The 22,833-nt window shown below is 43.8% G+C and overlaps 2 protein-coding genes across 3 annotated transcripts in view; both read left to right on the top strand.

The window, feature by feature from the left end:
- LOC118727048 (NACHT, LRR and PYD domains-containing protein 1) overlaps positions 1–22,833 on the top strand; it is a 61,853-nt gene that overhangs the window by 28,083 nt on the left and 10,937 nt on the right. The window contains exons 4-9 of the mRNA XM_045586686.1: positions 7,067–7,237; positions 9,801–9,883; positions 14,519–14,653; positions 16,334–16,450; positions 17,030–17,189; positions 19,774–19,997. Of these exons, the coding sequence (XP_045442642.1) occupies positions 7,067–7,237; positions 9,801–9,883; positions 14,519–14,653; positions 16,334–16,450; positions 17,030–17,189; positions 19,774–19,997 (890 nt within the window). The remainder of the gene's footprint in view (positions 1–7,066; positions 7,238–9,800; positions 9,884–14,518; positions 14,654–16,333; positions 16,451–17,029; positions 17,190–19,773; positions 19,998–22,833) is intronic.
- Positions 1,442–12,491, top strand: LOC123652952 (NACHT, LRR and PYD domains-containing protein 1-like). 2 transcript variants are annotated; one of them, XM_045586642.1, is made up of 5 exons: positions 1,442–2,002; positions 7,067–7,237; positions 9,801–9,890; positions 11,504–11,595; positions 12,175–12,491. In XM_045586642.1, exons 2-5 carry the CDS (start codon positions 7,116–7,118, stop codon positions 12,336–12,338), a joined length of 468 nt encoding a protein of 155 aa, XP_045442598.1. In that variant the 5' UTR covers positions 1,442–2,002; positions 7,067–7,115; the 3' UTR covers positions 12,339–12,491. The 2 variants fall into 2 exon arrangements, with proteins under 2 accessions (XP_045442598.1, XP_045442597.1); XM_045586641.1 differs by lacking the exon at positions 1,442–2,002 and adding an exon at positions 6,061–6,564.

Genomic DNA, 22,833 nt, shown 5'->3' with positions numbered 1-22,833 from the left:
GGATGGTCAGCAGGATCAAAAGTGGTGAAGGAGGAGGAGGATTTGAGATGGGAGGTTGGTGGGGGGATGGTTTAGCATGAGGAAGGAAAATCTGTGAGGGAGAGCAGCTGTTACAGAGAAAAGGATATGTCCTTGAGTATAAAATATGGGACCTCAGGCCATCTGCCCTGCCAGCAGCAGAAGTTGTCAAGATCAGTGAGAATTTGGAAATTGGAAGTACCATTCTCAGGCCATTGGCACCCATTGTCTAATTTGTATTGCAGCCAAGCAATATTGCAGTAGAAAATGAGGCACTTGGGACATAAATCCTGAGTGAGCCCTAAGTCCTGTAGATTCTTAAGAAGACATCCCAGGGGTGTAGTGAGGGGAATGGCCAACTATGTGTTCCCTATAAGTGGGCCTTGAGTCTAATCTCCCATGGACACTAAATTAGAGAAAGGTGTCCCCTTCTCCTCCTGAGCATCAAAAACAAACAGGCGATCACACCTGACCAGTAGGCATCCCCACAGACAGGTGGACCAGGGAACCTGGTTCCCGGGGAGTGTGTCCTGACCAGCACCGGATTTCAGGTAGGAAGTGGCTGTGCAGTCACAGCCCAGAATCTGGCCCTGATTATCCAGAACAGAAAACGCAGAACAGCCCAAAAAGAAAGGGCTAATAGCCCTAACTAGTTTGGCTCAGTGGATAGAGCATTGACCTTTGGACTCAAGTGTCCCAGGTTTGATTCCAGTTAAGGGCATGTACCTTGGTTGCAGGCACTCCAGTAGGGAGTGTGCAGGAGGCAGCTGATTGATGCTTCTCTCTCATTGATGTTTCTAACTCTCTATCCCTCTCACTTTCTCCGCATAGAAAATCAATAAAATATATTTTTTTAAAAAGAAATGGATAATAGACTACAGCCACTTACCAGTTAATCCAAGGTCCACAGACATGAAGGGAAAGATGAATTGAGTTAGAGACACATTGGGTCAAGGTGCTACTGGGCTATCGAGGTGGATTTTCTGGCAATAAAATAGAGATGGCAGTTTGCATCTTGAAATAGATAAAAACCTATTTTATTATTTTATTTGGGAGTAGATAAAAATCACTTAAATAGTGTGTGAAATGTAGAATTTAAATTGGTGGAAATTATACAAGGCAGTCTATCCTATAACTTTCAAACATAGCCCATCCTCTCTCTCACATCCTGCAAATGTTCTCTCCTAGAACTTTCCCTTTTGCTATTTCTCTCCTGGGAAATCCCCCTATGGTCCTGCTATCCTGGAAAGAGAATATGATCCCATGCAAGCCAATCGACAACAGTATACTAGTATATAGTAATATACAAAAATCCCATCATAAAACTATGTCTTTAAACAACCTCTTCTAGGTTCTGTTCCCACCTCCCTGCTCTTTTCCTTTCTGAAAACTTGAACTTTACAAAATCTGTGCCAAAGGAATAAAGGCATGTCTGCATTGATGAGAGAAAGGCTGTCTGCATCTCCAAGGTCTTTGCCAGGCCCTATGCTGGGTACTGAAGATTTTTTAAGAAATGAACATCTGCCCCAGCGCACAAGAAATTCCCAGACTGAGGCAGAAACAGACACACTAAATGAGCACCGCAGAGAATGGCAAGGGCTGCACCATGAGAAACCACACAGAAGAGGGTCAATTAGCCCAGGGTGGTGGGAGGAAAGCGACAGTTCCAGAGACTGATTACCCCTGGTGATAGCCCTGCCCATTACAGCCTGACACTCAGAGGGGCCAAACCCCATGGTGTTGAGCAGAGTGTGCATATTAAGACTCCACACACACACCGATCACATCTCCCCTGTGCCTCTTTCTCTCTCAGACACAGCTGGGGCCCGTTTACAGATTCCTGGTGGAAGACTTTCTTCTCTCTTCTCAAAGTCCCTGGAAGCCTGCAGGAGCTGGATCTGAGTGGGAACTCTCTGAGCTGCTTTGCAGTACAGAGTCTTTGTGATGCCCTGAAAAGTCCTCGCTGCATTCTGACGACCTTGAGGTGAGTCTGGCCTGGGTTCTGTTCTGAAACAGGGATGGACAGCAGATATAAGACAGACATTGTGTCTAGGATGGGTGTGTGGTCATTATATTCAACAAATGTTCATTGAGCCCCTCTATGACCATGGCTACTTCAGTAAGCAAACACAGACAGGATTCTATTTCCACATAATTTGCAAGTGACTGACAATAACCACACAAACAAATGTGTTATTACAGGCCCAGATAAGGGCATCCAGTGAAAAACGACCTTAATAAAGTGAATATTGAAGAACATGGGAAGAATACAGAGGGTTTACTTAAGTGAAGTATGATGAAAGAAAGTTCAAAGACCCTGTGTCAGGAGGGAGGATGGGCTGTCATGGGATTGAAAGCAGACAAGTGAGGCTGAAGGATGGAGAGCAAAGGAGCTACAAGAGGCTTCAGAGGTCATGAAGTAAGACTGTCTATGTAAGGCCTTGTTAGAATTTGGGGTTGTTTTTTCTAATGCAATGTGATTATAATTAAAAGGTTGATAAAATCAGTACATTTACAAAGTAGAAACAGGCTACCATATAAAACTGGGCATGGAGGAGAGCAATAGTAGAGATTGGAAAACCTGTTCATAGAAAAGTTTCAGTTTTCCAATAAAGATGGTGAGAGGTTTCACTAAGGAAAGTTACCATAGTTTCTGCCAGAAATAGTTGTATCTTGGACCATGGTGTTGGCAATGGAAATGGAAAAAAGTGAATGGATTTAAGAGATCTAAAAAAAAAAAAAAAAGTAAAATCCAATAGATTTGAATTATGAAGAAAGGGAGATGGAGCAATAGAAGATAATCTTAAGTCAGGCCAAAGATATGCATGGGATAGTGGCACCTTCACTGAGATGGAAATACTGAAAGAGGAATGAATGGGGGCTGGAATGTCAAGGATGTGATTTTGTGCAAAATCTTCAAGTTTTTTTAGACATCCAATGGGAGATGTCAAGCAGGTATCAAATTAACTTCTGTGCAAAAATAAAATGCCCCATAAGACAAATCTCAAAAAATTTAAGAGAATTGAAACCAAGCAAATTATATTATCTGAAAATAATTAAATGAAATTGGAACTCAATAACAAAGGAAAATGTAGAAAATTTACACATACACAGAAATGAAACAACATACTCCTAAATACACAATGGGTCAAAGAAGAAATCACAAGGGAAATTTAAAATGCTTTGAGATGAATTAAAAAACACACACATGTATTTGATGCAACTAAATCAGTGTTTACAGGGAAATGTATATTATCAATGCCTAGATTTTAGAAATAAGGGACACATCTAGTCACCAATTAGAACTGACAAATCTAGAACACTGACACCACCAAATGCTGACAAGGGTGTGGAGCAAAAGAAACCCTCATACATTGCTAGTGGGAATGCAAAATAATAGTGTCATTTTGCAGAATCCTAGTGAACTAAATACACCCTTACCATATGATCCAGCAATTGTGCTCCTTGGTATTTACTCAAATGAGTTGAAAACCTATGCCCACACAAAAATCTGCACAATGGTGTTTATGTCAGTTTTATTTGTAATTGCCCAACCTGGAAAGCAATCAATCGTCCTTCAGTAGGTGAGCAGATAAATAAATCATGGTATATCTATACAATGAAATATTATTCAGCATGTGGAAAAAAAATGAACCCTAGAGCTATGAAAAGAATGAGTGAACCTTAACTGCATATTACTAATTGAAAAAAAAGGACATCTGAAAAGCTATATACTATATTATTCCAACAATGTGAAATTCTAAAATTAAAAAAATATGAAGACAGGAAAAAGATCTATGATTGCCAGGCGTTTGGGAGGTAATGATAAATAGGCAGAGCAGAGTGACTTCTCTATATGACACTATAATGGCAGATACATGTCATTTTTAAAAAATATATTTTATTGATTTTTTTACAGAGAGGAAAGGAGAGGGATAGAGAGTTAGAAACATCGATGAGAGAGAATCATTGACCGGCTGCCTCCTGAACACCCCCCATCAGGGATGTGCCCGCAACCAATGTACATTCCCTTGACCAGAATTGTTCCTGGGACCTTTCAGTCCACAGGCTGACGCTCTACCACTGAGCCAAACCGGTTTGGGCTACATGTCATTTTTTATTTCAAAAAACCATAGAATGTAAAAAAACCAAAAATGAGCCATAATGTAACTTATGGACTTCGGGTGATTATGATGTGTCAATGTAGGTTCACTGATTCTAACAAATTTACTACTCTCCTGGCTGATGTTGATAATGGGAGTGGCTGTGTAGATAGGGACAGAAGTTTATAAGAACTCTCCAAAAAGTTCCAGAGACATAGAAACACAGAAGACATTGCAGAACCTCAGAGGGAAGGAAGCAGAGGGTGCCAATTTTCATTAAAAAACTAAAACTATTCTATAAAAGAGAAGTAGTCTGGAGGATAAAAAATGGCAGCAGAGTAAGTAGATGCTGCATAGATATGCTCCCAAGCCAGCAATATATTTAAAAAATCATACACCATGATAAAATGGGATTATTCCAGTGATGCAAGGCTGGTACAGTATTCACAAATCAATAAACATGAAACCTCACATAAACAGATTGAAAGACAAAAATCACATGATCATATCAATAGACACAGAAAAGGCATTTGAAAAAATCCAACACCCATTTTTTATTTAAAAAAAACAACAACTTTCAGCAAAGTTGGAATATAGGGAACATATCTCAACATAATAAAGGCCATATATGACAAACCTACAGCCAACATCATATTCAATGGGCAAAAAATAAAACCATTTCCCCTAAGAATAGGAGCAAGACAGAGATGCCCACTCTCACCACTCCTGTTTGACATAGTACTAGAAGTGCTAGCCATAGTAATCAGACAAGAAAAAGAAATTTAAAAAGCATCCAAATTGAAAAAGAAGTAAAACTGTCTTTATTCACAGATGACATGATATTGTACATAGAAAACCCCAAAAATTCCATTAAAAAAACCTATTAGACTTGCCCTAGCTGGTTTAGCTCAGTGGATAGAGCATCAGCCTGCATACTGAAGAGCCTCTGGTTTGATTCTGGTCAAAGGAACATGCCCAGGTTGTGGGCTCACTCCTGAATACGGGGTGTTCAGGAGGCAGCTGATCACTGATTCTCTCTCATCATTAATGTTTCTATCTCTCTCTTGCCCTCTCCCTTTCTCTCTAAAATCAATGGGGATTGCATTGAATCTATAGATTGTTTTGGGTAGTATGGACATTTTAATGACATAGATTCTACCAATCTATGAACATGGTATATTCTTCTATTTGTTTATGCCTTCCTCTATCTTTTTTTTTTCAATGTCCTGTAGTTTTCTGAGTACAAGCCTTTTATCTCCTTAGTTAAACATATTCCTAGGTATCTTAATTTTTTTGGTACAATGATAAATGGGATTGTTTTTTCAGTTTCTCTTTCTGTGAGTTCATCATTGGTGTATTAAAAAGCCATAGATTTCTGGGTGTTAATTTTGTATTCTGCTACACTGCCAAATTAATTTATTAAGTGTGGTAATATTTAGAAATACATACATACATTCATATTAAGTATGTATGTATTTTTAAAATACATATGTATGTATTTTTAAAAATTATCACACAATAAATTAATTTGGCAATGTAGCAGGATACAAAATATATGTAGTATGGACATTTTAATGATGTTGATTCTACCAATCCATGAACATGGTATGTTCTTCCATCTGTTTATGTCTTCCTCTATCTCTTTTCAGTGTCCTGTACTTTTCTGCATATAGGTCTTTTACCTCCTTTGTTAATTTATTCGTAAGTATCTTAATTTTAGTGTCCTCCACCTCATTCAGAGCCTTTCCACAATTGCATCCCAGACCCCTTTCAGTGGGTAGCTGCCAAGTTTCCATCTTCAACTCAGGACTGAAAAACCACACCCTCCTCCAGGATGTGCCATGGACTCTTCAAAGTCAGTGTATTCTAAACTAGACTTTCTTCCCTAACCAAAAAACACCTATTCCTCATCTCAGGACTAGCTTAATTGTTTGTAGGATCCATACAAAATGAAAATACAGTGACCTTGCTCAAACAGGAAAGAAATGAAATCAAAGCTACTAAGATATAAAGCTTTATTCCTTCCACCCCACAGCTGTAGCTATAATTGCTCATCGTTGACATTACTTTGAGCCACAGGAGGGGAGATAGTTACCCTAAGACTATAAATCACAGAGGAAGTGAGAACTAGGCAAGATGGGAGAATGGGGTTTGGAGCAGATACACACCCTCATGTTGAACCCCGCCAAGGCATCTTGAGTCAGCTAATTGGGCATTTGGAAGGGCTGATGTGGTTAACGATTAGGCCCAGTACACAACTGGAAGGTTGGGTTAGTTAATTGTATAGTGCTGATGTGGAGAGTAGGAAGCATTGGTAAGAATCACACAGGAGTGAGAAATGTTGATGAGTGGCTCCTTGGTTGCAGGAAAAGTGAAAATCTCCCATGCTCTGGCAATTTGGCTCAGTGGTTGGAGCATTGACCCCCAAATTGAAGGGTCACGGGTTCAATTCCCAGTCAAGGGTGAGAACCTCAGTTGCAGCTTCAATTCCTAGTGCCCCAATTGGGGCCCCCTGCAGGAGGCAACCAATTATTTTATCTTTCACATCAGTGTTTCTCTCCTCTCTCACCTCCCTCTCCTCCCTTCCACTCTCTCTAAATATCAATGGGAAAAGTATCCTTGGTGAGGATTTAAAATAAATTTCTTTTTTTGCCGGTCTCTGTAACCTTTATTTTTATTTATTTATTTTTCAAATCTTTATGGTTGAAAGTATTACATAGGTCATCCTTTTCTCCCCCATAAACCTCTTCCAGCCTACTCCCATCCTCCCCCATAATCCTCTCTCCAAAAATAAAAAATAAAATTTAAGTAAAATGTTCCAGACATGTGTTTTTCTTCCTTTAATATCACCAAGGACCCCAAAAGGACCACAGTACTAGAAATGGAAACCAGACCCCAGTTACCCTGAGGAGAGGGACCTCAGGACATACAAATCTCTCCCACAGGCTGGTCAACTGTGGCCTCACAAATGACTGTTGCAAGGACCTGGCCTCCATGCTGGCTACCAGCTCCAGCCTGACAGAGCTAGACGTGCAGCAAAACGACCTGGGCAACCTTGGTGTAACACTGCTCTGTGAAGGGCTCAGGCAGCCTGCCTGCCAACTCAGGAACCTGTGGTAAGGCCCTGGGTCATTTCTGGGCAGAGGACAGGGAAGGGGAGGGAGAGCGATGTGGGGGCCCTGAAATGGACAGCGGAAGTAAGGGAGCAGAAAAATGCATGGGCAGGCTGCCTTCCCTACCATATCCGCCACTGACTTAGGCCTTGAGACAGGCAGGTCTTCATCTGAGACTCGGTTTCTTCATCTGTATAATAGGACTATCATACCCACTTCACAGACGTGATGACATAAAATGCTTGTAAAACTAGAGCAGCACTGGGAACAGAGTTGAGAGGCTCAAATGATAAACACTGGTGAGGCCACATGTTCAGAGGATTCCTGCCCAGGTTTACTTCTCCATCCAAGGCGTCCTGCCATCCTTTTCCTTCCTTGTTTCTTTCCTTCCTTTCTTCCTTTCTTCCATCATTCCTTCCACCTTCTTTCCTTCATCCTTCTTTCCCTCCTTCCTTCTTTCCTTTCTTCCTTCTCTCATTCATTTATTCATTCACTCGTTCATCTTTTCATTCATTTCATGGCTTCCATGTGCCAAGCACTGGGCCAGACACTGAGGAGACAATATTGAGCAACAGACACAGGCCCTGCCCCCTGAAGCTTTCACTCCAGTGAGAAGGAGACAGATGCTGATGACATGTTAACACACAGTGTATATCTCTGAGCTCCATGCAGTTTGTGAAGGGAAAGTGCACTGTTGCACTATGTTATGAGAGTGTAATGGAGTGGCAGGCAGGGGGTGGGGGTGGGGGAATGGAATTAGATTCAGGGGCAGGGAGGGCTTCTCTGGGGAATTGACATCAGGCTGAGACCTGAAGCAGAAGGAGGGGTTGACCAGGCCCATCAGGGGGAGCAGTGCAGGCTGAGAATAGCATCGGGGAGAACCCAGGACAGAATCAGGCTTAGAGTACTGGAGAGCCCTGTGGCTGGGGTGCAGTGACCTCCAGCCCTCATTTCCCATGCTGTCTCCCAGCCACTTCCTGTTAAATCCCAGCATAAAAACAAGTCCACAGCCAGGTTCTGACTGAACATTTCCCCGCGACTCCTGGCTGGGGCCTATCTCACACTAAGAGCTGACAGGGCTCCAAACCTCCATGTCCTGACCCCTCTGTCTTGGCCAAGGCTCCAGCCGACTCTCAGCCTTTCCTCTGAGAGTCCTCCTTTCTCAAACCTAAAGCAGCAGAAAGTGAACACTCTACATGCGGGTCCTCCCAGAGCCCACTCTGACCCTTCACAACCAAGAGCACCCCATCCTATAGGTCTACCACCACCCAACCTCCTCCCCTCTGAGCATGTGTGGCTGTCACCATCTCCTCTATGTCACCACCTCTCCAGAGCTGGGCCTTTGCAGTAGGTCTGTATCCATGCCCTTTCTCTTGGTTGAGGCTCCAGCCAACTCTCAACCTTTCCTCTGAGAGTCCTCCTTTCTCAAATCTAAAGCAGCAGAAAGTGAAAACTCTACATGTGGGTCCTCCCAGAGCCCACTCTACCCTTCACAACCAAAGGAAGTCCACCTCTGGGGCTGGCATCTTTCCACCTCAGTCCCCTCCCCTCTGAGCATGTGTGGCTATCACCATCTCCAGAGCTGGGCCTTTGCATCACCATCTCCAGAGCTAGGTCTGCATCGATGCCTTGCTCACCTGTTACTCCTCACCTGTTACTTTTGGTTGCCTCAGAGCAGCTCTAACACGTCCTGCGAAGGTTTCTGCCTCCTTCCTTCCTAGGGCCGTGGGACTGGGATGAGAGGAACAACCACTTCATGGGTCATCCCCTCCCCAAGGGAGAACAGCTCTGACAGCAGGAATGAGGAAGGTGTGTGCCCCTGACAGGTACAGGGTCTTCACACCTGCCTTGTCCATGGCTCATAATAGGTTACTCCATGTTGGAGGTGAGGACATGGAGGCCCAGAGAGGGCAGCAGCTATCCTAAATCCAATAGATATCAAGAGCACAGGGCGTGTGAGAATAGAAACGGGCTCTTTCTTTCCAGGAAGCCTCCTAGCCGCTGGGAAGGAAATCCCAGGACCTACTTCGGTGTGGTGAGTTTGAAGCCATGGGGACTGACTGTTCTCTGGTGGATGCTGTGAAGTGCTGCTGAGTCTGTTTTCAGGAAAGAAGACCCACCCCACATCCTTGAGAGTGCTGCCAGCTACAAGAATGGCCTCTGCCAACTAGAGCCATCTCACACAAAGTCACTGTCCTCCTGCGTGGCTTGCATCCAGTGACTGGTGTAGTGGTATAAGGACCCTCCTCCAAGTATGGACAGCCCTGGAGGGTCATTCCCACATCAGAAGTCCCACAGAGTCAGCTGTGCTCCTTGGGACTGCATCACAGCCCAACATGTCACTCTACCCAGTCCTGTTACCTCCCTTTGCCCTGGTTTTGACCCAAGAACACTCCCTAATAAACCTCCTAACTCAACTCTACTTTTCATCGTAGAATGTGTTTTTAAGGAACCCAACCCACAACAGGTTCCTACAGGTCCTGGAATGTTCCATGATTCTGGATCCTGAGGCCCTTGAGATCATGTGGGGGGCCCTGGATAACTAAGCTTCCTTTGTGCTTTGCAGGCTGGACCAGACTCAGCTGAGTGAGGAGGTGAAAAAGATGCTGGGTCTCCTGCAGCAGGAGAAGCCTCAGCTGGTCAACATCGGTAATTGGTAAGGAGGAGACATAGAACTCCCTCGAGCTGACCCAGGCCCACGGCCGACTCCTACAGACTGTTCCAGAAACATGGGCCAGAAGTGGGAATGGGTGAGGTTGGAGGTAGAGACAGACAGAAGCAGGAAGAAGCCGGGAAACCACAGCAGCCAGAGAGAGGTTGTTTCTTTGTTTGTTTAGTTCAAACAAGATTATGCCCCTTCTCTGTTGAAACCCTTCCATGAGATGATAAGGAGGTAAAAAAAAAAAAAAAAATGAAGAAATGTGTATCAGTGAGTGGGTAAGATTTGGAACGTGAAAAGCCATGATGTTGAGGGGGAGGTAAGGACAAGCAGAGAGAGCTTTGGAGGGGACAGACCAACCTCATTTAATCTCCACACATATAAACACCCATGCATGCAGCCCAGCTGAGGGGAATCCTGGGAACAGGAGAATACGATTTCCTGCTGGGAATTGGCTGCAGCCCCATGGGCCTTAATTTTGGTATGTTTTCGTCTGTCACTGCAAAGTACATCTATGCCCTGGTGCCCATCCTCGGCCTCACCTAGTCTGGCAGAAGCCATTAGGAGGCCTTAGGAGCCATTCCTCAGAGAACAAATATTGCCTTCAAACCCACAGTGTGTTAGGCTCAGGACCATGGACACGAGCCCAACACCCAGGAATTAACTCAGCAGGGACACAGGCCCAGGTGACCCACAGCATGAATCATCGTGCCTGAGTCCGTGTGAATGCTCCGATGGCCTCTTTGAGTCCATCCAAAGGACCTGAGCTGAGTTATGAAAGGTGGGAGGGCTTGGCTGAGCCTCAAGTGGGTAGATTGCTGGCAGAGGTAGAGGCTCTGATCTCAGCACCTTTGAGGAATGGAAGGAGGCCAGGTACCAGAAACACTGCTATTCCAAGTGTGGACCATGGACCAGCAGTGTCAGCATCAGCATCACCTCAGAGCTCATTAAAAAATGCAAATCTCAAGCCTCACTCCAGACCTGCTGAATCAGAATCTGTGTTTTGACAGGGCCTTTGAGCAGCACTGGATTAGAAGTGAGTGAGCAGGGAGAGTGGCAGAGGTGGGATTGGAACTGAGGGGAGGCAGGAAGTTGGGAGGCATGTTAATAACTTCTGCTTCTACCTCAAAAGCAGTAAAAAAAAAAAAAAAAAAGAAAGAAAAGAAAAGATTTCAGGGCATCAGTAGCTAAGTGATGAGTCAGGATCAAATTAAAGACCAGCTGCTGTGTAGAAATGGTCTGGAGAGGGACAACAGAAGAAGACGACACCTTTAGAGGAAGAATGCAGTGGTTTCAGCCACAGATACCAGGGCCTTGGCTGGAGGTGGGGGCTGTGGAGGTGAAGAGAAGGGACTAGAAAGGAGAGCTATACTAGAGCCAGTGACAAGGTGGCCAATCAACTCAGAGGGAGCCAAGAGTTAGGACTGCATCCCAGTTCCTGCAAGGTTGGAGGGTTGGATGCAAGCCATCACAAAGACAGCATCTATGCGAGAATGTCAGATGAAGGCCATGAGTTCAAATTCAGATGGGTTGAAATTAAGTGGGGATGTCTTGTAGACAGCCCGAACTTCCTCCAAGATCTCAGGGAGAATGACCAATTCTGTGTCTAGGGAGCCAAGTGAAACGGTCACTGAGATTGTCCCAGGTGGAGGACAGATGAGTGATGGCACATCTCCACCCCAGTGGCAGACATCAGAACCAGGTACTTTGAAGGGGCCAGGCTGGGAGCACCATTAATTGGGACAGGGGTGAGGAGGATATGGAAGGTCATCCCCTCCATGCTCCTGCCTCTGGGGTGAAGCATAGCAAAATTCCCAACTAGAGAGGCCTCGCTCCATGCAAAGTCTTCCACACGTGGAACCTGACAAGATCTCTGGTTTCCTCCCTCCCAGGCTCAGGGACTGAGGCTGCTCCTCTCCAGCTCATCTCTGGCATGTCTCAGGCTCTGGTCCATGCTGGCCTCTGAGGGCTGGGAATCCCTTTTCATCATTGCCCATCCACCTTCAGAACCATGTTCTTCTCATAAGCTCCCTTTCTGGTGGATTCTGGAATAGAAATGCCTTCTGTAACAGTTGGCAAAGGTGGCATCAGGGGACAACAGGGTTGGGCCTCCTCAGATAGCAGGCAGGCAGCCCCAGGAGCATGGACAGAGCCTACTAACACACACTGTCCAAAGTCCAGCTAGGTAAGCCTTGAGAAGGACCCCTCCATGTTATAGCTTAAAGGGTAGAAGAGGCCAGACAGGAGGCCCTAAAGCTGACCACATCCCTGTGTGTTCCAGAGGAGAGCTCCCCTGAAGTATTACCGACACCCTGTTATCTGTTATCTCATGAACCTCTGCGGAACCAACCAGTGGAGCTTCTAAAGCTGGATGGTGACTTCTGGGGCCCCACAAGGTCTGTGGCTACAGAGATGGTTGACAAATTCAGGAGTCTGTACCGGTGAGTGACAGGACTCTGGTGTGCCAGGCCTGCTTCCCCACCCCCACCATCCCTACACTGGATCCCAACAGACACTCAGCACCCCACTCATGATCTATTGGGTCCCTTCTCATTGTTGAGCCACCAGGCAGAGAAACGGGGCTGTATTAGTACTTTTATTATGGAACAGAAGTTTTATTATGAAAAGTTGCAAACAACAACAGAAAAGACCAAAGTACTACCACAAACTCATTATCAGCCTCAACAACCATTTTTCCTAAATCTGTTTCAACTATTCACTTTCCTCTTCTTTTGTTATTATTTTATTTTATTTTTAAAATACTTTCATTTTATTGTATGTCATGTATGCCTCAATCAAGTTCTTGTTTTGTTTTGGGTTTTTATTGATTTCAGAGTGGAAGGAAGAGAGAGATAGAAACATCAATGATGAGAGAGAATCATTGAGCGACTACTTCCTGCATGCCCCCTATTGGGAATAAACCCCGCAACATGGGCAGTTGCCCTTGACTAGAGTCAAACCCAAACCCTTTAGTCCACAGGCTGAAGCTCTATCCATCAAGCCAAATCAGCTAGGGAGTTATTATACAATAGTACTAGAGGACCAGTGCATGAAAATTCATGCACTCGGGGGCGGGCGGCAGGGGGATCCCTCAGCCCAGCCTGCTCCCTCTCACAGTCTGCCACCCCTGGGGGAACAGGTCTAAGCTGGTAGTCAGACATCTCTTGGGCAGCCTGGGAACCCTCGAGAGATGTGGGCCTAAGCCTCAGTTAGACATCCTTAGCACTGCCAACGAGGCAGGAGAGGCTCCTACCACTGCCACTATCCTAGCAGCCATCAGCCCGGCTTGTGGCTGAGTGGAGCTCCCCCTGAGGGAGTGTAGTGACCACCAGGGGCAGCTCCTGCATTTCGCGTCTGCCCCCAGTGGTCCGTGCACATAAGAGACCGATCATTCTGCAATTTTGGTCAATTTGCATATTACCCTTTTATTATAAAGGATTTAAAATACAAAACACCAGGTGATCTTATCTATATATATTTTGTGGTTCATTTAGAAGAATATAGAAACCTTTTTATCCATAAACACAATGCCACTATCTTATCTAACAATGTTTACAATAAGTTACTTTTATATCATCTAATATCCATTCTGCATTCAACATGCTCAGTTGTCCAAAACGTGTCCTTGTAGTATGTTTGTTCTAATCAGGATCCAAACAAAGTCCACCGGTTGTAATTGGTTTGTTATGTCTCACAAATCTCATTCAAATCTCTTCCCACCTATATATTCCTGTCTTGTTAACATCATTGTGTGTAAGGGACCATACCACTAACAACCAACCATGAGTCGTGCCTCTCAAGCGTTTCCAGTCGTAAGTAATCAATGTCTATCATCTTAGTCCTGCTCTCTTACATAAAACATTACCATTCGCTGTCACAGACATGATCTCAGCTGGGTGACAATATTACTCCCAACTGACACACACAGAAGCTAACATCCCAGGAGCCCACTCTATACCAACCAGGAACCTGGGGAAAGTCTCTGTAATATTTCTGAAAGTGTTATTGTAAGCTCAAGTGGCTATCATTAATGTCACCATATAGATTAGATTACACTAATTGTTGAAAAGTAGGACCTTTAAAAATAATAACTTTCCTATTTTATGTTTCTTAATACTATTATTATTTTCATCATCATTGTCATTCTAGAAACAGTTAACCATCTGCAGTCATATATTAAGCCATCAACATATATTAGGTCCTTTATTACTCACAACTCTATTATTACTTTTACTTATAAATAAGAAAACTGAGGCTTCCTGAATTCTTCACCACTGCTGCTGCTCCCAAGGCTGTATACACCAGGCAGAGCCAGAACCAAAGCCCAATGTATGCAAGAAGATATTTTCAGTATTTAAACAGACCATCCCTTAGGTGAGTACAAGCTAGTTGTGCTTGGTTAAAGAGGCGTGAGGAAGTCTGCTCTGACAGTTCAGTTTGTTCAGGGAAATGTTGTTGAAAAATATGACCCAACGATAGAAGATTCCTACAGAAAGCTAGTTGAAGTACATTGCCAAGAGTGTATTCTCAAAATCCTGGCACAGCAGGAACAGAGCAATTTACAACGATGAGGGATTTGCATATAAAGAATGGCCAAGGGTTTGCACTGGTATATTCTATCACAGCTCAGTCCACATTTAATGACTTCCAGGACCTGAGGGAACAGATTTTACGGGTTAAGGACACAGAAGATATTCCAATGATTTTGGTTGGCAATAAATGTGTCCTGGAAGATGAGCGAGTAGTTGGCAGAGAACAAGGTCAGAATTTAGCAAGACAATGGTGTAACTGTGCCTTTTAGAATCTTCTGCAAAGTCAAAGATCAATGTTAATGAGATATTTTATGTCCTGGTCAGACAGATCAATAGAAAAACACCAGTGGAAAAGAAGAAGCCTAAACAGAAATCCTGTCTGCTGCTTTAGGCCCACAGTGTGCAGCAGCCCTGAGCCAGATTACAGGGATGAAGAACTGGAGCCTAATTGGAAAATGCCATAATTCCAGACTTCAAAAAAATAAATCTGAAGCGGCTTCTCCTGTTTTATATATTATGTGAAAAATTTAGGTCTTATATTGGTTTGCACATGTTCCCTGGAAAGAACAGAATTATTCTGTGTATAGCTCTTAGAAAAAAAGACAATAGTATTTCTCCTTTGCAATAGCAGTTATAACAGATGTGAAAATAAATATACTTGACTCTAATATGATTATACAAAAGAGCATGGATGCATTTCAGAAGTTAGATATTGCTACTATAATCAAATGATTTCATATGGACCTTTCTATCATGATTCCTCCCATCAGGCACTAAACATTGAACGATTATACTTTATGTCTGTAACGATATAGATGATTAAATTTCCCCTCAAACTCATTATAGCAGATAACTATTTGAAGTCATTGACTTCATTTTATATTTTAAAATTATGAAATACCATCCTATCATTATATATTAATTAAAATTGTTTGTGCATAATGCTTTGGGAAAAGGGTTTTTTTTTTACAGCAGAGACACAGACCCAGGTGACCCACAGCATGAATCATTGTGCCTGAGTCAGTGTGAATGCTCTCATGGCCTCTTTGAGTCCATCCAAAGGACCTGAGCTGAGTTATGAAAGGTGGGAGGGCTTGGCTGAGCCTCAAGTGGGTAGATTCCTGACAGAGGTAGAGGCTCTGATCTCAGCTCCTTTGAGGAATGGAAGGAGGCCAGGTACCAGAAACACTGCTATTCCAAGTGTGGACCATGGACCACCAGTGTCAGCATCAGCATCACCTCAGAGCTCATTAAAAAATGCAAATCTCAAGCCTCACTCCAGACCTGCTGAATCAGAATCTGTGTTTTGACAGGGCCTTTGAGCAGCACTGGATTAGAAGTGAGTGAGCAGGGAGAGTGGCAGAGGAGGGATTGGAACTGAGGGGAGGCAGGAAGTTGGGAGGCAAACAGACTTTTGGGCCATGTTAATAACTTCTGCTTCTACCTCAAAAGCAGTAAAAAAAAAAAAAAAAAAAAAAGAAAGAAAAGAAAAGATTTCAGGGCAAAGTAGCTAAGTGATGAGTCAGGATCAAATTAAAGACCAGCTGCTGTGTAGAAATGGTCTGGAGAGGGACAACAGAAGAAGACGACACCTTTAGAGGAAGAATGCAGTGGTTTCAGCCACAGATACCAGGGCCTTGGCTGGAGGTGGGGGCTGTGGAGGTGAAGAGAAGGGACTAGAAAGGAGAGCTATACTAGAGCCAGTGACAAGGTGGCCAATCAACTCAGAGGGAGCCAAGAGTTAGGACTGCATCCCAGTTCCTGCAAGCATGGAGGGTTGGATGCAAGCCATCACAAAGACAGTATCTATGCAAGAACGTCAGATGAAGGCCATGAGTTCAAATTCAGATGGGTTGAAATTAAGTGGGGATGTCTTGTAGACAGCCCGAACTTCCTCCAAGATCTCAGGGAAAATGACCAATTCTGTGTCTAGGGAGCCAAGTGAAACGGTCACTGAGATTGTCCCAGGTGGAGGACAGATGAGTGATGGCACATCTCCACCCCAGTGGCAGACATCAGAACCAGGTACTTTGAAGGGGCCAGGCTGGGAGCACCATTAATTGGGACAGGGGTGAGGAGGATATGGAAGGCCATCCCCTCCATGCTCCTGCCTCTGGGGTGAGGCATAGCAAAATTCCCAACTAGAGAGGCCTCGCTCCATGCAAGGTCTTCCACACCTGGAACCTGACAAGAGCTCTGGTTTCCTCCCTCCCAGACTCAGGGGCTGAGGCTGCTCCTCTCCAGCTCATCTCTGGCATGTCTCAGGCTCTGGTCTACACTGGCCTCTGAGGGCTGGTAATCCCTTTACATCATTGCCCATCCACCTTCAGAGCCATGTTCTTCTCATAAGCTCCCTTTCTGGTGGATTCTGGAATAGAAATGCCTTCTGTAACAGTGGGCAAGGGTGGCATCAGGGGACAACAGGGTTGGGCCTCCTCAGATAGCAGGTAGGCAGCCCCAGGAGCATGGACAGAGCCTTCTATCACAATCTGTCCAAAGTCCAGCTAGGTAAGCCTTGAGAAGGACCCCTCCATGTTATAGCTTAAAGGGTAGAAGAGGCCAGGCAGGAGGCCCTAAAGCTGACCACATCCCTGTGTGTTCCAGAGAAGAGCTCCCCTCAAGTATTACAGAATCCCTACTGTCTGTCATCTTATGAACCTCTGCGGAACCAACCAGTGGAGCCTCTAAGGATGGATGATGCCTTCTGGGGCCCCACAGGGCCCGTGGCTACAGAGATGGTTGACAAATTCAGGAGTCTGTACCGGTGAGTGACAGGACTCTGGTGTGCCAGGCTGGCTTCCCCACCCCCACCATCCCTATACTGGATCCCAACAGACATTCAACACCCCACTAATAATCCATTGGGTCTCTTCTCATTGTTTTTGTTTGTTTGTTTGTTTGTTCGTTTAATATATTTTATTGATTTTTTACAGAGAGTAAGGGAGAGAGATAGAGAGCCAGAAAGGTCGATGAGAGAGAAACATCAATCAGCCGCCTCCTGCACACCCCCTACTGGGGATGTGCCCGCATCCAAGGTATATGCCCTTGACCGGAATCGAACCCGGGACCCTTCAGTCCGCAGACAAACGCTCTACCACTGAGCCAAACCAGTTTTGGCCCTTCTCATTGTTGAGCCACCAGGCAGAGAAACGGGCTGTATTAGTACTTTTATTATGGAAACAGAAGTTTTATTGTGAAAAGTTGCAAAGAACAAAGAAAAATGTTCTAAGGGATTACCACTTACTCATTACCCAGCTTTAACAACCATTTTCTCAAATTTGTTTCAACTATTCACTTTCCCCTTCTTTTGTTGTTATACTATTTTTAAATACAAGATATCAGGTGATTTTATCCTTATATGTTTTATGATGAATTTTGAAGAATACAAAATAATCACAACACCATTGTCATAACCACAATGCCATTGTCATATCTAACATTTACAATAAGTCATTTCATATCATCTAATACCCCATCTATATTCAATATACTCAATTGTCCAAAATATGTCCTTGCATTAAATTTATTCTAATCAGGATCCAAACCAAGTCCATTCATTTTACTTGTGGGTTTTTGTTTTGTTTTATGTATCATAAATCTCATTTAAATCTATTTTCATCTACACATTCCTGCTTTATTAGCATCCGCTATGTGCAAAGTACCATACCAGTAGCAAGGAGCCATGAGATGTATATGGAGCCAGGCCTTCCAAGGGTTCCCAGTCTTAAGTAATAAATGTCTATAATTTTAGTTCTGACCTCTTACATATTCCCATTCATTGTCACAGACATGATCTCAGATGGGTGATAATATTACTCACAACTTACACACAGAACCTGACATCCTAGAAATCTGCTCTATACCAACAGGGAACCTTTGGAAAGTCTATGTAGGTTTTATTTTAAGGTCAAGTGGTTATCATTAATATCACCATGTAGATTGTTACTAATTATTGGAAACTAGAGACCTGGTACATAAATTTCGTACTCAGGGGCAAGGGGTGTCCCTCAGCCCAGCTTGAACCTTCTCCAATCTGGGACCCCTCAAGGGATGTTTGACTGTCCATTTAGGCCTGATCCCAGTGGGAGGGATCGGGCCTAAATGGGCAGTCGGACATTCCTCTCAATCCAGGACTGCTGGCTTTCAACTGCTTGCTTGCCTGCCTTCCTAACTGCTTCTGCCTGACAGCCTGATCACCCCCTAACCACTCCCATGCCAGCCTGATTGATGTCTAACTGCTCCCCTGCAAGCCTGTTTGCCCCCAACTTCCCTCCCTTGCTGGCCTGGTCACCCCTAACTGCCCTCCACTGCAGGGTTGATCACTTCCAACTGCACTCCCTTGCATGCCTGGTCCCTCTCAACTGCCCTCCCTTGCAGGCCTGGTGCTTCCCAACTGCCCTCCCCTGTTAGCCATCTTGTGGTGGTCATCTTGTGTGCACATGGGAGCAGGATCTTTGTTCACATGGGGGCAGCCTAATTGTGTGTTGGAGTGATGGTCAATCTGCATATTACTCTTTTATTAGATAGGATAGAGGCCTGGTGCATGGGTGGGGCCAGCTGGTTTGCCCTGAAGTGTGTCCCAGATCAGGGTGGGGTTGTAGCCTGGAGTGGGGCAAAGCCTCCTGCTTGCTCTGTGACCAGGCTTGGATTTGTTTACCTTCTATAATTGAAACTTTGTAGCCTTGAGTGGAGGCTGGGGCCCACCAGGGTGTGTGGAAAGCTTAGCTTCCTTGGTTGCCTGGGAAACCCAAGCCTCCCTCCTGGTAGCCCTTTGGTTGGGTTTATTTGCATACTTGCTCTAAGTAGATGGTGGGCGTGGCTTGTGGTGTAGCAGAGTGGTGGTTAATTTGCATATTACTCTATTATTAAGTAGGATTAGGCCCTTTAAAAACAATAACACTTGTCTGTTTCATTAATATTAATATTATTATTATTATTACTATTATTATTCTCATAATTATAGAAATAGCTAACCACACCCACGCAAGTATTAAGCCATCACATACTTGTCACATAATAGGTCACTTATTACTCACAAGTATTAAGCAATCACATACTTGTCACATATTAGATCACTTATTATTCACAATTCTAAGAGATAATGTTGTTATTACTTTTACTTAAAAATAAGAAAACTGTGATTAGGGAGTTCAATTACTTATTCAGGGATCCACAGTAGGGAGGAAAGGGGCCAAGAATCAAACTCAAATCCCTCTGGCTGTGACAATTGAGCTTGCAGCCAACCTACTAAATATACAGTGCACTGCATGGGTCGGGCACCCAGTAGGTAGTCAGGAAGCTTGTGTGGAATAATTAATTCAATGTCTGCCTCTCTCTGTTATCCCCAGAGTTCACTTCCCTGTGGCTGGTTCCTACCACTCTTCCAAAATGGGGCTCTACTTTGTGGTGAGAAGGCCAGTGACCATTGAGATTGAATTCTGTGCTTGGGACCAGTTCCTGGACCAGACTGTCCCACAGCACAGCTGGATGGTTGCAGGGCCTCTTTTTGACATCAAGGCTGAACCAGGAGCTGTGGAAGCTGTGTACCTCCCTCACTTTATAGCCCTCCAAGGTGAGTGAGAGGGAAGTATAGGGGAAGGTAATGGTGGTGAGAATGGGCTCAAAATGGATTCTGACAACAGTATCCTGAAGGAAGAACTTGGGGCTTCCTTATACTGATTAAGGGGTGGGCTTTAAAGAAGTGGAGAGAGCTTTTTCTCTCATTCCACAATGCTCTGGCAATAACTTTTTTGAAACATTTTGTCCCCAAGCATCATAATCATTTTTGCCTGAATTATAATACTTGAAGATTCCCCTCAAGAAAAAGTGGTCTACTCAATAACAATAATAGCTATCATTTATTAAGTTATCTTCACATAGGTTATATTACTCAGAGTCTCATCAGGAAACAATGATGTACTCAGTTGAGATTTTTTAAGAGATTTTTCAAAGACTAGTCTATTTGCAAGTAAGGCTAAGTGAACAAATGAGAAAGGTTGAGGTACCTGGAGAACAGCAACAAATGGGAAGCCATTGCTACTGTTAGAGGCAGGGAGAAGAAATGCTGTCAGAAGACTCCATATGAGAACCCAAGCCACAAAAGTAGGGCATCTCAGAAGGAGACTTAGTCATAAAGGATAATGTTATTATCCCAACATCTCCCATCTCCAAAGATTTCCCATAGATAAAATCCTGAAAATGTAAGCTAACAGGCAAAACCTTAGAAACAGGGAACAGGCATAATAAGTGAGAACCAACAGAAACTTCAGGTTATATCAGGCCTATAAAGAAGTCAGACATTTAGATTATCAGAAAAAAAAGTATGTTTTTTATGCTTAAAGAAATCATTTTTGAAATATGAACAAGAAGCAATAAACCATTAAAATGATGAATCAAGTTTGAAACAAAGCTATACTGAAGCAAATTAAGAAAAGAATATATTAAAGCATAATTAAGAAAAGAATAAGTGACATGGAAGATATTATTAGAAGGCTTAACATACATCTAATCAGAATTCCAGGAGAATATTATAGAGAGAATGGAGAGGATGCTATATTCAAAGAATTACCAAGAAATTTCTAGAATTGCTGAAAGAATTTCCTTCTGGAAGGAAAAATATCCAAAGCAGGAGAGAGGGAAAGAGAGAAATCAGCAACCCATTAAAGTGCATCGCCAGAATACAGACATCTAAGGGCAGTTTTTAACAGCACCCAGAAAGATTAGTCAGCAAGATGCTACAATTAGGATGATAACTGATTTTCAACAGTAACAATGAAAGGTAGAAGATAATAGAATGATATCCTCACAGTAATGAGGAAATAATTGCCAATCAAGAATTATAACAGAGGAGAAACCAAGATGGAGGCATAGGGTAGACACCCGAATGCAGCCTACCACAACAAATTTGAATTTAGAACTGAAAAACAAAGGAAACATTGCCCTGAAGCATCAGGCGACTGGCTGAGAGGAGGCTCTACCATCTGGGAAAGAGAGAGAAGCCACACTGAACCTCAGGAACTGTGAAGGTGCAGAGAACTGTGCGCACGACAAGGCGGCAGCAGACTTCACTACTGGCTTGGTTGTGGAGCCCTGAGAGGGTGGACAGCTAATGCACAGCTAGCTTTCTTGTGCAGGAGGAAAACAGAACCACCCTATTGCTCTGATAGACAGCCCCAGACAGGGAGAGGCCAGACTATCAGGCAGTGGGCAGAGATCTCTCGGAGGTGTGTGAAGCCAGTGGCCATTACTGCGGGACTCAGAAACCAGACCCTCGTAGGGAGGGGCTGACCAAAGTTTGTCTGCACCACCCCGAAACTCCGCCCCATCCAAGCGGAGCACAGAAGCCCTTCCAGTGGCTAGCTTTCTCGTTCGCCACAAATAGGACTCTCCTAGGGAGGGGCAGACAAGAATCTAAAGCTTGTCTGCACCTATACCAAAAAGGTGCGCACGCCTGCAACCAATCTTCGGGATTCACCTAAGCTTGGCTGTGCCACCCCGAGACTCCACCCCATCCAAGCAGAATACAGAAACCCTCCTTGCTGAGACACTTCTGATCCTCAAAGCCAATTGGCTTGGAGATCAATGCTTCCCAGTGATACCAACAAGAAGCAAGGCTTAACAATAAGACTGCACATACAAGCCACAAAGGGCTATACCAAGACTGTCCACCTCAGGTAACTGGATGGCTGACCCACTGAACCATATAGGACACCTTAGCACACAAAGCCACCCTACCAATTCAGGGAAGCTGTGAAAATGCAAAGAAAAGGAAACAGATCACAAACAAAAAAAATGGAGGACAAGAAGCAACTGGATATAGAGTTCAAAACCACGCTTATAAGGTTTTTCAAGAATTTCCTAGAAAAGGTCAATAAGACCTATTAGGATATGAAAAGGGATCAACTAGAAATAATAAGGGATAAATAAGAAATAATAAAGGATCAACAAGAAATAATAAGGGATCAACAAGAAATAAAGAATACATTCTCTGAAATAAAAAATATCATACAAAGTCCTAAAAAAAGAATCAAGATCGCAAGAATCAAGTCAAAGATTTGGAACATAAAGAGCCAGAAGATACTCCTCCGCAGAAGCAAGAAGACAAGAGAATCCAAAAAGTTGAAGATAATGTAAGAAACCTCTGGGACAACTTCAAGTAAACCAACATCAGAATTATGGGGGTCCCAGAAGAAGAGAAAGAGCAAGATACTGAAAACGTACTGAAAGAAATAATAACAAAAAACTTCCCCCACCTAGTGAAAGAATTAGACCTACAAGTCCAGGAAGCACACAGAACCCCAAAACAAAAAGAATCCAAAGAGGAACACACCAAGACACATCATAATTAAAATTCCAAGAGCAAAAGACAAAGAGAGAATATTAAAAGCAGCAAGAGAGAAACAGGTAGT

This window comes from Pipistrellus kuhlii, unplaced genomic scaffold, assembly GCF_014108245.1.
Source record: "Pipistrellus kuhlii isolate mPipKuh1 unplaced genomic scaffold, mPipKuh1.p scaffold_m20_p_23, whole genome shotgun sequence".
Taxonomy (NCBI): domain Eukaryota; kingdom Metazoa; phylum Chordata; class Mammalia; order Chiroptera; family Vespertilionidae; genus Pipistrellus; species Pipistrellus kuhlii.
This window is presented reverse-complemented; position numbering and strand designations above follow the sequence as displayed.

What these genes read in the sequence shown, in the direction of transcription:
- LOC123652952 (XM_045586641.1), top strand. Translation starts at nt 6,506, where the DNA reads ATGCTCTGGCAATTTGGCTCAGTGGTTGGAGCATTGACCCCCAAATTG. An exon ending in CCCAAATTGAAGGGTCACGG is followed by an intron (nt 6,565 to 7,066) that starts GTTCAATTCCCA and finishes TCTCTCCCACAG; the next exon opens with GCTGGTCAACTGTGGCCTCA. An exon ending in TGCCAACTCAGGAACCTGTG is followed by an intron (nt 7,238 to 9,800) that starts GTAAGGCCCTGG and finishes TGTGCTTTGCAG; the next exon opens with GCTGGACCAGACTCAGCTGA.